The 16,170-nt window shown below is 40.3% G+C and overlaps 1 protein-coding gene across 1 annotated transcript in view; it reads left to right on the plus strand.

The window, feature by feature from the left end:
• Positions 1-16,170, plus strand: part of LOC124775773 (venom carboxylesterase-6-like) — a 198,690-nt gene that overhangs the window by 17,691 nt on the left and 164,829 nt on the right. Inside the window, exons 2-3 of the mRNA XM_047250603.1 lie at positions 10,836-10,973; positions 12,519-12,669. Of these exons, the coding sequence (XP_047106559.1) occupies positions 10,836-10,973; positions 12,519-12,669 (289 nt within the window). The remainder of the gene's footprint in view (positions 1-10,835; positions 10,974-12,518; positions 12,670-16,170) is intronic.

The following is a 16,170-nucleotide window of genomic DNA, read 5'->3' on the forward strand; positions in this document are numbered from 1 at the left end:
ACGAGGTTTGATTGTAATGATCACAAAGTATTGCTTCATAAGTTGGCCCATTACGGAAAATGGAGAGTAGCTCATATTTTTTTCACCTCATAATTTAGCAATACAGAGCAAAAAGTCATTATTCACAACGTTGAGAATGGCTGTGATGTGGGGTACAGTCAAGTGGGGGGGGGGGGGGGGGGGTGCCCCATGAATGAAGGTTGGGGCCACTCCTGTTTCTTATTTATAGTGTATAAACGATATTCCTTCTAGCATTATGGGTGACTCTAAAATATTTCTGTTTTCTGATGACACTGGCTTGGTAGTAAAGGATTTTGTGTGCAACATTGGCTCGGTTTCAAATAGTGCAGTGCATGACCTAAGTTCAAGGCTTGTAGAAAATAAACTAACGCTCAATCCCAGTAAGACTCGGTTTTTACAGTTTCTAACACACAATTCAATAAAACCTGACATTATAAATTTCACAGAATGGGCATATGATCAGTGAAACTGAACAGTTAAAATTTCTAGGTGTTCAGATAGATAGTAAACTGTCGTGGAAATCCCACTTTCAGGATCTTGTTCAGAAAATTAATGCTGCTATTTGTACTATTCGAACGGTATCTGAAGTGAGTGATCGTTCGACACGACCGTTAGTCTACTTTGCTTATGCCGTATGGTATTATATTTTGGGCGCACTCTTCCCATTCTAAAAGGATACTTGGGCTCAGAAACTGGTGGTCACGCAATATGTGGTGTAAGTTTACAAACATTCTTGTCGATCCCTGTTCACGGGTCTGGGTATGTTGACATTGGCCTCTCAATATACATATATATATCCCTTACTGTCATTAATTGGTAACAGTATTAGCTTCTTCCCAAGAATAAGCAGCTTTCACTCAGTTAATACTCGGCAGAAATCAAACCTGCATTTGGATCGGACTTCCTTAACTCCGATGCAGAAAGGTATGCAGTATACTGCCGCATTCATTTTCAACAAGCTACCACTCGAATTCAAAAATCTTAGCAGTAATCCACGCGCTTTCAAATCGAAACTGAAGAGTTTCCTCATGGGCCACTCCTTCTATTCTCTCGAGGAGTTCCTTGAAAAATTAAGCTGATTCTAGTTGTATTGTTGATTGCGTTTACTTAAACTTTTCGACTGACTTTTCTCGGGGTCATAAATATTTCATATTTGTCTGTTATTACCTTTATACTGTAATTTCATGTACTGACACGTTCGGTGACCTTGGAGATTTGTTCCTCAATTTGGTCCCACGGAATAAATAAATAAAAAGTACATTGAAGGTCTCTACGAGGGGGAAGATTTGTCTGAAGTGACAGAAGAAGAAACAGGAGTCGATATAGAAGATATAGAGGATCCAATGTGAGTATCACAATTTAAGAGAGGTTTGGCGGACTTAAGTTCAAATAAGTCAGAAGGGATGGATAACATTCCATCATAATTTCTATGATCCATGGGGAAGTGGAAACAAAACGACTATTCACATTGGTGTGCAGAATGTACGAGTCTGGCGACACACCACCTGACTTTCGGAAAAATATCATCCACACAATTCCGAAGACTGCAAAAGCTGTCAAGTGCGAGAATTATTGCACAATCAGTTTAACAGCTCATGCATCCAAGTTGCTGACAAGAATAATATACAGAAGAATGGAAAAGAAAACTGAGGATGTGTTAGATAACGATCAGTTTCACTTCAGGAAAGGCAAACGTGCCAGAGAGACATTTCTGACATTGCGGTTGATTATGGAAGCAAGACTAAAGAAAAGTGAAGACACGTACATAGGCTCTGACGAATTGGTAAAGCGTTCGACAATGTAAAATTTTGCAAGATATTCGAAATTCTGCCCGACTGGTGCGTGCATGTTGCTAATGACGAAGATTGTGTATTTATACTTTCTTGAATATGACACAAAAATTCCAGATCGATTACTAATTCGAACGTGGTACAAAATTCAAGTCTATGTGTGTGTGTGTGTGTGTGTGTGCGTGTGTATGTGTGTGTGTGTGTGAGAGAGAGAGAGAGAGGGAGAGGGAGAGAGAGAGAGAGTGAGAGGTAAGAGAGAGGGGATGAGTGTGTGTGGATGGAGGGGGATGAGAGAGAGAGACAGACAGAGACAAAGACAGAGAGAGAGAGAGGGTGGGGTGGGGGAGGGCGTGGAGGGAAAGATGTGAGATGATAGTTACAGTGGCTGTTGACTGTCATTGCCCTATTCAGTGGTAAATGGGGGTAACGACAGTCACCTTGTCAATAGACCGTCAGTGAAATTCACAGGCAAATATTTTTGAAGACGATGCTATTTCATGCAATGATTCAAGTTAAATTTATCAATCTGAAAGTTAAGTTGCGAGTGTTTCATTACGACGCCTGCTAAAATACTACACGGTTACTCGTTGAAGAGGGGAGGGGGGGGGGGGGGATAGGAAAAGTGGAGGAGAGAAGGAGCTGCAAGATCACGTCATTGTGTGGCATGTCACGTGAGGTTGATGACGTCATTGATAAATAGGGTCAATGATTGGCACTACTACTACATTTAGGTACCAATCGCGCTGGAAATAAAGGTGACTGCCTGCCTGGTAAAATAAGGGGAAGTATCAAGAAAGGGACGAGGGAACGACATGAAACGTCATGCGTTGAGGTGGGAACCACTTATCCGATTGGGAAGAAAATCATAAAGATGTTCTTATTCCCTCCTGAGGAAAGCTGGCTCACAGTGTTGTGATTGGTCCTCGATATCCTCGATGCTACTGCTGGGATGAAGGTGACATCCCATATGATCCTGACACCCGTATTGGAACAGATTAGTGGACCTTCCTGGCCATGGAAATACCCTGACATCACACGGTCGTTTTATAGAGACGTGTGCCATATCTGGACGAGCAGTGACCTTTTAAAAGCTTCCTGTGACTTGTGCCATCAGAGTTCCCTCACTCACTACCAGCCGTTACCTGAAATCATACCTGATGGTTACGGCCAGCCACAGATTCGTCTCCTGTGCCAACTTCTTAATTTCAGAGTAGCAATTGCGAACTACGTCCTCAATTATTTGCAGACTGTATTCCAATATCTATTTCCATTTACAGTTTATACACTCTACAGCTCCCTCCAGTACAATGATGGAGGCTGTTCTCCGATGTCTCAACTGATTTCCTATCGCCCTGTCCATTCTTACTGTCAGTGCTTTCCGGATATTCCGTCCCTCGCCCGTTCTGCGGAAGACCTCTCCACCTAATTTTCAACATTCGTCTTTAGCACTACCACCGAAATGCTTCGGTTCTCTTCTGTTCTGGTTTTCCCACAGCCCATGTTTCACCACCGTAAAAGGCTCTACTTTAAATTTACATTCTCAGAAACATCTTCCCTAAATTATAGCCTATGTTTGACAGTAGCCCGAAATACCCTTTTTGCCAGTGCCAGTCTGCTTATTATATCCTCCTTGAGCCGTCCACCATTTGTTATATTGCTGCCTAGGTAGCGGGTTTCCTTAACTTCGTCTCCTTTGTGATTCCCATTTCTGATACTAAGTTTCTCGCTACTTCTCATTGTTTTCGTCTTTCTTCGGTTTACTTTCAGTCCATATTTGTTGTCAGTAGACAGTTCATTCTGTTTTAACAGAACCTACAGTTCGTCTTCAATATCACTCACGATAGCAATGTTATCAGCGAATATTATCATTGATATCTTTTTACCTTGAATTTTAATGCAACTTTTTAACCTTTCTTTTACTTTCGTCGTTGCTTCTTCGATGTATAGATTGAACAGTAGAGGCGATAGCCTATAACCCTGTCTTACTACCTTTTTAATACCAGCACTTCGTTGTTGCTCTTGCACTCTTTTTATCCCAACTTGGCTCTTGTACATATTATATATCATCCGTATTTCCCTATAACTTCCATCTACGTACTTTTCTCAGACTTACTTACATTGGTTTACATTGTCGAATACTTTTTCCAGGTGATCAAATGCTATGAACGCGTCTTCATTTTGCTGCAGTCTTGCTTCCATTATCAATCGCAACGTCAAAAATGAACTGCCCCGCCGGCCGCGGTGGCCGAGTGGTTCTAGGCGCTTCAGTCTGGAACAGCGTGACTGCTACGGTCGCAGTTACGAATCCTGCCTCGGGCATGGATGTGTGTGATGTCCTTAGGTAAGTTAGGTTTAAGTAGTTCTACGTTCTAGGGGACTGATGACCTCAGAAGTTAAGTCCCATAGTGCTCAGAGCCATTTGAACCATTTGAACTGCCCCTCTTGCGCCTTTACCCTTCCTAAAACTAAACTGATAGTCATATGGAAGATCCTCACCTTTCTTTTCCATTCTTCTATATATTTTTCTTAGCAGCAATTTGGATGCAGGAGCTAAAAAGCTGATTGTGGGATAATTCTCTCACTTCAAGGCTCTTGCTGTCTTTGGAATTGTGTGAATCATGGTTTTTCGGAAGTCTGATGGTATATCGCCAGTCTCATACGTTCTACACACCAATGTAATAGTGATTTTGTTACCACTTCCCCCAATGATTTTACTAGTCTAGATGGAATTTTATCTATCCCTTCTGACTTATTTAATCTTAAGTGGACAAAATCTCTTTGAATTCTGATTCTAAAACTGAATCGAGCCTCTTCACCGTCGACTCCTGTTCTTCCATCACGTCACGAGGCAGACCCCGCCCCCTCATAGAGTCCTACAGTCTAATCTTTCCACCTATCCTGCATTTAACAGTAGAATTACCATTGTCCTCCTAATGTTACAGCACTTGCTTTTAGTTTCACCAAATATTGTTTTGACTTCCTTATATGCTGAGTCAGTCCTTACAATATTGATTTATTTTTAGATTTCTTCACATTTTTCATGTAGCCATTTCGCCTTAGCTTACCTGCACTTCCTGTTTATTTCATTCTTAATATACTTGTCTTTCTGTATTTCTGAATTTTTTTTTCCTCTTTCTTTTGCAGATTACATTGAATTACTCGTATGTCTTCTCTTACCCATGGCGTCTACGCAGGTGAATTCCTTGTTTTCATGTTGTTCTTTCCAACTTCTGTGATTTCCCTTTCTAGAGATGCCCAATCCTCTTCAACATAGTGAGCTATTCATTATCGCAGTACCTATAGCCTCACAGAACTTCAAGGGTATCTCCACGTTCCTTAGTACTTCCGTAAACCACCTCCTTGAGCGCTGATTCTTCCTGAGTAGTCTCTTAACCTTTAGCTTACTCTTCATCATTACTAAATTGTGATTTTGGTCTATATATGCTCGTTGGTACACCTGACAATCCAACATCTGATTTCAGAATCTCCCTGGGCATGATGTAATCTAACTGGTATCTTCCCCCATCTTCCGGCATTTACCAAGTATACCTCCTCCTCCTCCTAATGTGATTCGTGAACAGAGTATTCGCTTTTATTAGCTGAAGTTTGCTGTACAAGTCAAACTTGCTCCTCTCTCATTCCTACTACCAAAGCCATATTCTCCTTTATCTCTTTCATCAACTCTTTCCCCTAAACCGGAGTTCCAGTCCTCCATTACCATTAGAATTTCAACTCCCTTTACATGTGAGCTCTTGTACCATCACTAAATATGAACATCATATAAGAATTATCGTGATCCCTCTATGTATCACAGAAAATTCCAATTCTGATCATTTACATATCCACCGATGGTGTTACATTGTTATGCGACCATGTCTTTTTGTTGCTTCACTTTCTTCGTCGGACCGTGTATATTTGTGCTCTTATGTGACTCAGATATTTGGCTTGAATTCTAAGCAACCTGAATTTTTCGCAGCTGCATTATTGTACGCGATTTTATTTAAACGGTGTAACCTCATTTCAGTTATTTATTTATTAGATATTTTGTTATTTTTCCGTTAATCTGTGTATGATAGAAAAAAGTTTAAGGACTCTTGTACTAGGATTTGGGCATTGAAGCGATGGTGCACGGATACACCCTATAGCCGACAGCTAGCCGTACTAAAGTCTAAGGCTATGCATTGCCTATACTAGCCATCACACTTCGAGCCGGTATAATTACGTTAACTCCCTCTGACATCTGAATTGTGCAATCGCAATTGAGAAGGCTTTCCACGGAACGTGATAGAGAGTAGCATTGCATCTTATGCGTTGACTATCTGAATCATATAATCGACCCATCAAATTTGTGACACTGAAAGTACTCCCAGCTAATTACCTCATCATACCATTATCTGCCAAAGATAGAGTTTTTATCATAAGGCTTTATCGCAAGTAAAATGTTGAGTATAGACTAAAGCACATTTCTTGAGTTTGTTAAGGATGTCAATGGCGATAAGATATTTTGACGGTGAGAAAAATGATGTACATAATTCGATCAGTTTTCTGAATGTACTGTGAACATTGCTAACTCTGAAAGAATATGAGATTCGGTACACGACCTTACTTCGTTGTAACAGCAAATCTGTGTTTGTTGGCAGTGTGTATATCGGTAAGTTCATTCATTTGTGTAATTCACGACATAATTTATTTTGAAATAAAAAAATGCATCGTGTATCAGTGCTTGCAGGTTAATATTTTGGTATAGTAGACACAGCGAATTAGTATTGAGACTGAAATGTGCATTGATGATTTTAATCTACTGTTGTAGATGATGACTTTCGAACGGAGAATTTCACTGTTGCCAAAGATTTCATTGACAGAGATCCAAGTTCATGGACAGCTAAAGTTTTCGACGTTATGGGAATGTATGTAGCGATTAATGATTAGGACGGCTTGTAGAATATTGTACTAAAATCCTCCTATGTTCTGTAGTGTCCTTATATACAGCCCACAGAGTAAATTAAAAACACGTTACCACTTTAAGTGAGGACATAGAGAATGCAATTTATGGCTTTCGCAGTCGTAATATGTGTTACCTAAGGGTTCAGAAACATATTTGTGGAATAGGAGTAAATGTAGTCACGCATAAGAATTGTAGACAATACAACTTTCACATTGATTTTGAATGGGTCTGAATTTATTGTGTCCATACTCCATTATCATTTGTGTTTTCCTTTTCGTTTGATGTTGTTTAGATCAATCAAGTCTCTCTAGAGCATACTGTATGTTGGGTGATTCAGTATTTTTATATTATTTCTTCCATCTGTGAAGGCAACTGTTACATTGTCCATACCATCATCTATGATTTGCTTGTATTGGCTTTCTAGTAATTCCGTACAGAATAGCGTCGTTAATACATGTTTCTGTCGCATCAATGTGATAACCTGTCAAAACCTTGAACAACCATCTTCCGCAGCGCGGACGCTCAAGAAGAGAGTCAATGAAGTCCTCCAAGGTAAAGACTCCAGTTCCGTGGCCAGCTACACCAATTTTCTCGGTTGAGGATCCATGGCACGAACAGACCGACCGAGCTGGTCCCAAAATTTATCGATGGGGCTTAAAGCCGGTGTCTTTTGTGGCCATGGGAGTACGATAAACATACCCTGACGCTTGTTGCAACACGCACGCACACTGTGAGCTGTGCGATGCGTTGCAATGTCCTTGTGGTAGATGCCATCATGCCGAGGAGAAAACGAACTGCGTATAGGGGTGGACGTGGTCCAAACGATAGACGAATATTTGTGGTGAGCCTTGTTCCTCCCAGAATGACGAAATTACGCCGGAAATGTCACTGAAACATTTCAAAGACCATAAACTCGCCATCCTCCAGCCGGGATCTTTGCGACCATTGTTGCAGGGTTTTTGTTTTCGGTCCGTTGGAGTAGGAAAGGGAGCTAAACAGCCATCTGTCCCATGGAGTATAAAAAGTGATTCATCTGCAAAGGCCATCCGTCTGTAGGATTCATTGTACACCAGTAAGTGCTGAGCAAGGTCGTGAAGGATGGTAAAGATCCACGGCTCTGCAGCATTCGTGTAGGGGTGTTGTTATGGAAGCAAAAAGAACTGCGTTACAGATTTAATTGATGTCAAACGCTAGATGACAAGCAAAAGCTGAACAAAGGCAAAGTGAAAGTAATGATGGCTACGCGAGAAGCATTCGATGAATTCCAAAGTAAAATATTGCCATCTTATCCGACAAAAACGCTTATCAAGGTTTAGTCTGAGAAATTCAATAAGTAGATATAAATCACCTTTGCTGTCGGCCAGTGACTACACTGGCGCCGAAATAGATTATGATGTAGTGATGGTGGAACTGCTGTACTGGGTCTTATGAAATTATTTCACTGCGAAAAATCTTCCGTTAATCTTCGCACGAACGGTGAAATGGCAGATGTTTTGGTAAGTGTTCGTGGAACAGAAATTCGTTAGAACTCTGAACCGCATGAGCCATCTGTAGGACAGCATGCTTCTCACCCAGCGGCACTTTATCGTAGGTCGCTGGAGCGACGAAGGGCACCAAGTGCTTGAAAAAAAAAAAGCCAGGTCATTCTTGTTTCGGAGAAAGATCTTTAGGCAGATTCACATAATTTTAGGGCCACAACGCCGCCTTCAGTTGGATGGAACATCCTTTATGCCCATGCATTGCATCGTTTTTTGAATATACTGCCTATCACTATTAAAACTAACATGGAATCCGCAAACAGAGATCATATCAAACTCAAATGACTTTCTCCATTTATAAGTGTCAGGGCATCATAGACAATAGCGCTCAGGCTGTTGGTGTGTTCTTTGACTTCCGTAAGGCAAACGTCCTGCAACAATGTTTTCTTTTGTGGTCTAATATTACTGGGTGATAATGAATTTTTTTTAATGGTAAAGAGGGTTTCTAGCTAATTTTTAGCTGTAAATTTCAAATAAAGTACTTAAAATCCCCAGTCACGTGCAGTGCAGGTACCAATTGAAAATATCTGTCAGGTATTCAAATTATAGCTATTTGATCACTATAATAATGGCAGTATTGTGATTTTTGTGATGCAATCTGCTACTCTCCGTGCTGCCCGGTAGCTGGTGGTACACCGCTTCCTATACTCGGCAATCGCAACGTTCGGGATCAGAGCGCAAAGATATCACACTTGATGACCGACATTTAAGAGCCCCAAACCGATCATGATTTAAGCATTGGAAAGTAAAATTGACTTTACAAATGAAGCAGTATTTTCAACCTCTTTGTATTTTGCCTTTTGCAGGGTGTCTGGAATGTAACTAGGTATGAACGAGACGAATAGATACATTTACGACGCTAATTTATTGAAATTAAGACACATACATTGTTATATATGGATATGGATGGATACTTTAAAATTCAATGTAGGCGTCTGTGACTTCGACCAGTCGTCTAAAACTGTAGGACATGGAAGACACAGTCGTCTGGAGTAAGTGGCATAGTGTAATGCTGATAACGTCCCGAAACCGGGCTTCCACTTCTTCTAGTATGCGAGGTTTCATCCGCTACACTTCATATTTTGCCCAGCCCCATAAAAAGAAGTAGCTTGGCGTCAGGCCTGGACTTCTTGCAAGCCACTCATGACGTCCGTGTATTCCCAGGCAACATCCAAGAAACTTCTCAGCCAACCACGCACAAACGACATTTTTAAACTGACGGGGTGCGCCATATTACGTAAAAGCAATGTCCTCTACGTTATCGCATGAACATACTGTGGGCAAAACATAATTATTAAGCACCTGAAGGAAGAGTTCCGCATTCATTCTGTCTTGCAGGACAAATGGCCCAGTAATCTTTGTGACGGTCATTGCACATCACACAGTCACTTTTGGACGAGCCTGCATCTTGTCGACGGTAACTCCAGGATCGTCTTTCGCAAATGTGTCGATTGATACAATCTCCCACACAGAATACGGCCTCGTCAGTGCAGAGGATATGATGAAAGAATTGAGGACAATCTTCGTCCCGCCCCAGCGTCGATTCCCCTTACTCCATTCTGCTATCACCGTCTTCTGGAGTCAGCTGTTGCCACGTTCGATAATTCAGTTCTTTATCCAGGATGTGACATAGCACCTACCTCTTGAGTTCGCTTTGATGTGTTGCCTGCCGTGGTGATTTCGAACGGTTGCGTACGAATATTTCCTGCACAGACGCCACTTTATAATCAGATCGAGACGTGGATGGACGAACTGTTTTTCTTGCTTCTTTTGCCGAGCCTATGATAATTCTTTACTGTCTCTGGACAAATTGGGACTTTAATCTCATTCACAGTGAGCCACCATATCGTCACCAGGACGACGGAATTACACACTTAATAACGTGCAACAATCTGTGCTCGTTGTAGAACAGTAAGGCTATCATTCATCTTTTCAGTTGCTATGTGTAGTTTCTCTCACGGCAACCGTCTGTATTGCATAAAGTGTAAAAACAAGCGCTCGCCAACTGGTGACGGAGCAAGGAAGAGGAAACAAATTCCGAATGTGGAGCGCAAGTCTGTCCAGTCAGCCAGATGTTTACAGCTGTATCGATGCCAGTACGGCAACATGACAGTGGAGCCAAGTGACGCATGTCCATACTGTAATTGCTGAAATGCAAACCTTATTTCACGATTTATATGTACACACTGTTTTCATTATTATACCATCAATACCAAAAGTTCTATAGTCATTTTGTTATACCTAGACAATTTCCAGATACCCTAGTTAGACAAATGGCATTTATTTGAGACCAAAATAGTTGCAGAAGAAATCTTGTGTGCCCCTTGTTTTCGAACTTCTCTGCAAAAATGTCCGTCAGTACATGATACGTTACATTTATGTTATTGAATTTTATTGAATTTTCGTTTTGTATGGAAGTTCATGTTGAGAATATTACAACCTGGTCTCTCCAATGCTTAAAATAGTTTTTCACTTCTCTGTTTTCTTTCGTTTCGCCATATGTTTGCATCTATTTCTCGTTTTTCTTCTATTTTGTTATAGGCCAGAGAACATGTGACAGTGGAGACACAAGAAGGCCCGTTGAGGGGTGAGCTGTTAGCAACATACACTGGAAATCCTATGTTCAGGTTTCTAGGTATTCCATACGCAGAACCACCTGTTGGAGATCTCCGATTTCAGGCAAGTTACTCTATCTCTCTAGTTTTTTTCCTTTAAGCAACGTAATTACTAGAACTGCGGTTTAAATTCTCGTACAACCTGCTACATTTTGAATACGCGAGGTCTCTCTAAATCAGTTAAAGTAAATGCTAGACTGGTTCCCTTGAGAAATATACCGCCGTCTTCCCTTTCTATCTTCCTTTAATCCAACCTTGTTCCCCATGTCTAATGATCTGGTCTTCGACGGCGCATTAAACGCTAATCTTCCCTTCGTCGATCTGCTAGAAGAAAGGTTATTTGTATATTTACTAGGCAATAGGTGAGACGTAGGACTTGCAAGACAATGAAGAGAGATTGTTTTCTGAAAGCTGTAGGGAAGTTAAATGATCAGTAATTACTAACAGTGCAATTTCGTTGTTCATTAGCTCCAGCGCCTTAGAGTTGTTACTGTGGGTTTCTGGGGTGAGGCCAATTGTCACTGAGAGTCACATGGAACTAATTGCTCTGAGAAAAATTGAGCGCTTTCATATGGTTCCAAGCTGCCGCCGTCTCGGACTGCACCACACGACCGACTGCAGTACATAAAAGTTTCAGCCATTATGCCTCTCGGCACATATTAACGAATAATGCACTAACATTCATAATTAACTGTACTGTGATAATACATTTGCCCTAGTATTCACTTTCATACTGACGGTACCCGATCCTTCTACTACCTAAAAAAGGCACGACATTCCCAGTACAGACGTAAGATAACTTGGTAGCAACAGCAATACGTTACGTAAGTGAAATGTCGCTGACATGCAGTAGCACATTTAGAGGTACAATAAGGAGATTGTGGATGACACTACGTCATATCGAACTGTCCAAAATGCGCTTCTCCTTTAATTTCATAAGAAAGAGTATGTTCTTACTACCATGTACGTACGGAGAAAATTTTAATGTGTGCACGATTTACGATGTAGGTAAATTTTAAGGAAACAATGGATTACATAAAATTTCAGGTATGTCGTGAAATACTGTGGCTGTTATGATGAACGACTGGCTTTCTACTTCTTGCGAGATGCTTTTCGAAAGCAGTGTCAGTGAATTACGTTGGGTAACTAAAAGATCATTACGCGAAGGGTCGACTATTCGTAACAATCGGTGAAGCGTGAAGTTACTGCTTTTAATTGTTGTCACTCAGTATCTCATCTCGTTAAAATGAACTATTTCCAGCACTGCCCAGAAACGAAACTCTACATATTTTAACAAATCTAGTAACTTATATGCAATAGATGTAACTTGTTACAGCCGGCCGTGAAGAAAACTGCGTGGTCTGAGGTCCGGGATGCCCTCAGTATGGCGTCTCATTGTCCGCAGCGCAAAAGTGGTTTACCATCTGGTGACGAAGACTGCCTCTATCTGAACGTATATGGCCCTGGAGTATGTATAAAATGATAACACATAAAAATATAGTCCCAGATTCACGATAAATTCTAGACTTCAATAAAATGAATGCTATAGCGTTCGTGTGTATTCATGCATTTCTGTTCTATACTGTCATTATTCTGTATCCGTTCGCAGACACCATCGCAGAATGCTACAAAGAAGGCTGTTATGGTGTGGATTCATGGTGGATGTTTCACAGAAGGCAGTGGCGAGTCCGCAAAACCGAACTACTTTGTGGACAACGATGTAATAGTGGTCAGCATAAACTATCGCCTGGGACTGCTTGGTAATAGTTTTGAATATAACTACAGCTCTAAGCTTCCTTACATCATATTTATTGTAATACTTCGACATGGGTGGAGGTTTCCAGAATCAAGTACCACTCGCTTCATCTTTGTATGCCGGCTGCAAATTCTTACCAATTCGGATTAATTTAAGTTAGAATAAAATGGACTAGATTACCAACGGCTTTACGTTGAAATCTTTTCATATTCTCCATACTTAGTTCTCTATTGCCCCATAACTTGTTTTCATGTTTCGTAGACCGAACAAGGGAGCGCAATATTTGTGTTATCAGATTACCATTCCGAAACAGAGAGCATCAAGCCCGTAATTTTTATTTGCCACTGGCACAACAACTTCATACATGTCCACTTTTAACGCTTTCAGGCCCTCTGGCTACAACTGTATACATGAACATTTACTGTGTCTTGCCTGCAACACAAATATTTTTCCACTGGAAACATGAGGTACACGTTTGTGAATTCAACCTTTTCATCATGTGTGAGTGCTGCCAAGTGTTGGGAATCACTATGAAAATATCAGCAAGTCCTTTACAGGAGCCAGTTTTCCAACATCATGATTCGAAACAGCTAGTTCCATCTCAAGAAGCACCGAACTGAAGTGGTTTAGTGACTTCGATTGCGGAAGCTGTAATACACTTTACACAACTGCATAAAAACTGGCGTTAGACCTAGAAAGCCAGTAGGAAAGTCTTCATATATTGCTTTCAAAACACAGACGAGCCTCGGAACGAACCACTCAGCATTTGACCCCACTGCTTCTTCAAGTACTGATGTGAATGATGGGAGACCTGATGATATTCATTAGTACAAGAAGATGAAACCAACTGGACTAAAAGCAGCCTAAATATTGGCACCCTTAATATATTAACCATCAATGGAAAAATGGAAGAAATGACAGATGTACTAAAGAGAGAAGGTTAGATATATTGGGATTAAGCGAAACAGTGGAAGGGAAAAGGTGAGAAGAATTTGAGAGGAGGAGGAAAACTGTACTGGAGTGGGAATAACAGGTTTGGAAGAAATGGTGTGGCAGTGATAGTGAATAAGAATGTAGAAAGTTGTATTGATAGAGTGAGATATATACCAGACAGGATCATAATCTTAAACCTGAGATTCCAAAAAGAAACACTAAAAGTAATCCAGATTTATGCACCTCAAGTAGCAAGTAGCGAAGAAGGGAAGATGGACTTTGAAAATGAGTTAGAAACACCATATAGAAAGTGCTAATATAGTGATGGGAGATTTTAATGCACATGTAGGTAAAGACAGAAAGGGATCTGGGCAAGTGTTGGGATGTTTGGATATGGAGGCAGAAATGAATAAGGGGAAAGACTCTTGCATTTGTGCCAGAGGAATGGAATGAAAATAGCAAACAGCTGGTTTATGAAGAGAGAAACTCATGTTATCAGCAGATATAGTTGGGATGGAAGAAACAAGAGTGTAAATGATTATATTCTAGTAGATAGGAAATGGGGAGAGAAAGTAACAAATGTGAAGCTAATTCCAAGTGTTAGTGCAGATGTAGACCATAGATTACTGGTGGGACAATGCAAAATGAATCAGTGTGTGAAAAATAGAAAACAGAAGAAAGTGATGAGGATACGGGATTATAAACTGAAGGAGAGTGAAAGTGCTGAGAAGCACACGGAATTAATCACTCCAAAAATTTCCGAAAGAAGTTTTCTGCGACATAGAAAAAGTATGGAGTTTATTCAAAGACAGTTAAGTCGAAGCAGCACAAAAAGTATGTGGTAGAACATCTGGAAAGGAAAAAGTAAGACAGACAAGTTGGTGGGATGATACCACAATCCAAGCACTTAGAAGAAAAAATGGAGCATGGAGAAAGTGGTGGAAAACTAAAAATTACGAAGACCATAAAAGATATATAGAGGAAAAGAAGAAGTGCAAAGAAATTGTGAAAACAGCAAAGAAAAAGGCATGGGTAGAGCTTACAAAAAATCTTGAAGAAGATGTGAAGAGCAATAAGAAAATGTTCTATAAAATGATGAAAAATAAAAGAAAGGCTTTTGAAGTACCAGTAAAGATGGAAACAGAGGGCGGTACTGTGATTGAAGATCCAGGTAATACAAAAGATCTCTGGAAAGAACATGTTAAGAAACTGTTAAACGCTGAGGAGCAGGTACACGAAGAAACAACAAATAATTGAGAAATTGAGAGAAGTTGGGAAGCAGAATTAGGACAAATTACACTGGAAGAAATGGAAATAGCTGTGAAGAAGATGAATCGCGGGGAAAGCCCCAGGACCTGATGAAGTTTCAGTGGACATGATAAGAGTAGCAGGTCTAGTGGGAATGCGGTGGCTGTAAAGAGTACTATCAAGTGTGTGGAGAAATAGTACAATACCTTACAATTGGAGAAGAGGACACATTGTTCCCATCTTCAAAAAATTTAATAACAGACTTTGTAAAAACTACAGAGGAATAACACTTATGAGTCATAGAGCCTAGATTTTTGAAATAATTTTACTAAATCGAATAAGTGAAAAGATAGAAAAGGAGCTGAGTGAAGAATAGCATGGATTTAGGAAAGGAAGAAGCACTATCGACCTGATATTTTCTATCTGTCAACTGAGGGATAAAAGTTGGGAGTATAGTAAAAGGGTGATAATGGTTTCTATAGACATAGAAAAGGCATATGACTCAGTTAACAGGGAAAGACTCTGGGAAGAAATGAAGAAGATAGATATAGAAGCTGGATACATTAATGTAATAAAGACAGTGTACAGAGGACACAGTTGTAGAATTAGAACACCATTGGGGAACTCTGAATACTTCGAAATAAGACAAGGACTTGAGCAAGGAAGTATTCTATCTCCTGCACTTTTTAATGTTGTGATGGAGCGAAGTAATCGTAGTAATCGTATTTGGAAGAGAGAAAGAGATCAACGGAAATATTACCTTGAATGAAGAACCCCTCAAAGTGGTAGAAAGTTTCACTTATTTAGGGAGTGAAATATCTAGGGATGGAAGAATGACTAACGAAATTTATAGGAGGTTACAGAAGGGAGGCAATTTCTACCAAACAATAAAACATCTGATTTGTAATAAGGAAGTTTCAGAGAAAGAAAAACTCCTTATGTATAAGAATTATTACTTCCCTATCGTCACCTATGGTGGAGAAACATGGACAATGACAGAAAGGGACTGGAGCAGACTGCAAGCAGGGAAATGAAATTTCTCAGAGCAGTTAAGGGAAAAACAAGAATGAACAGTGTAAGGAATGTAGAGATTAGAAAGGACCTTAAAGAAGAAAGTATGAAAGAACAAATTGAAAAAAAGAGATTAAAATGGTACGGGCATGTTAAGAGGATGCATGGGCAGAGACTTCCCAAAATCATGGAAGAACTAAAGATGCTTGGGAAAATACCAAGAGGGCTCCGAAGAACACGGTGGAAAATGGGAGTGAGAATATTTGTGGAAAGGAGAGGTGTGACCTGGCAGCAAGTGGAGGAAGAAAAGTGG

This window comes from Schistocerca piceifrons, chromosome 2 (genome assembly GCF_021461385.2).
Source record: "Schistocerca piceifrons isolate TAMUIC-IGC-003096 chromosome 2, iqSchPice1.1, whole genome shotgun sequence".
Taxonomy (NCBI): domain Eukaryota; kingdom Metazoa; phylum Arthropoda; class Insecta; order Orthoptera; family Acrididae; genus Schistocerca; species Schistocerca piceifrons.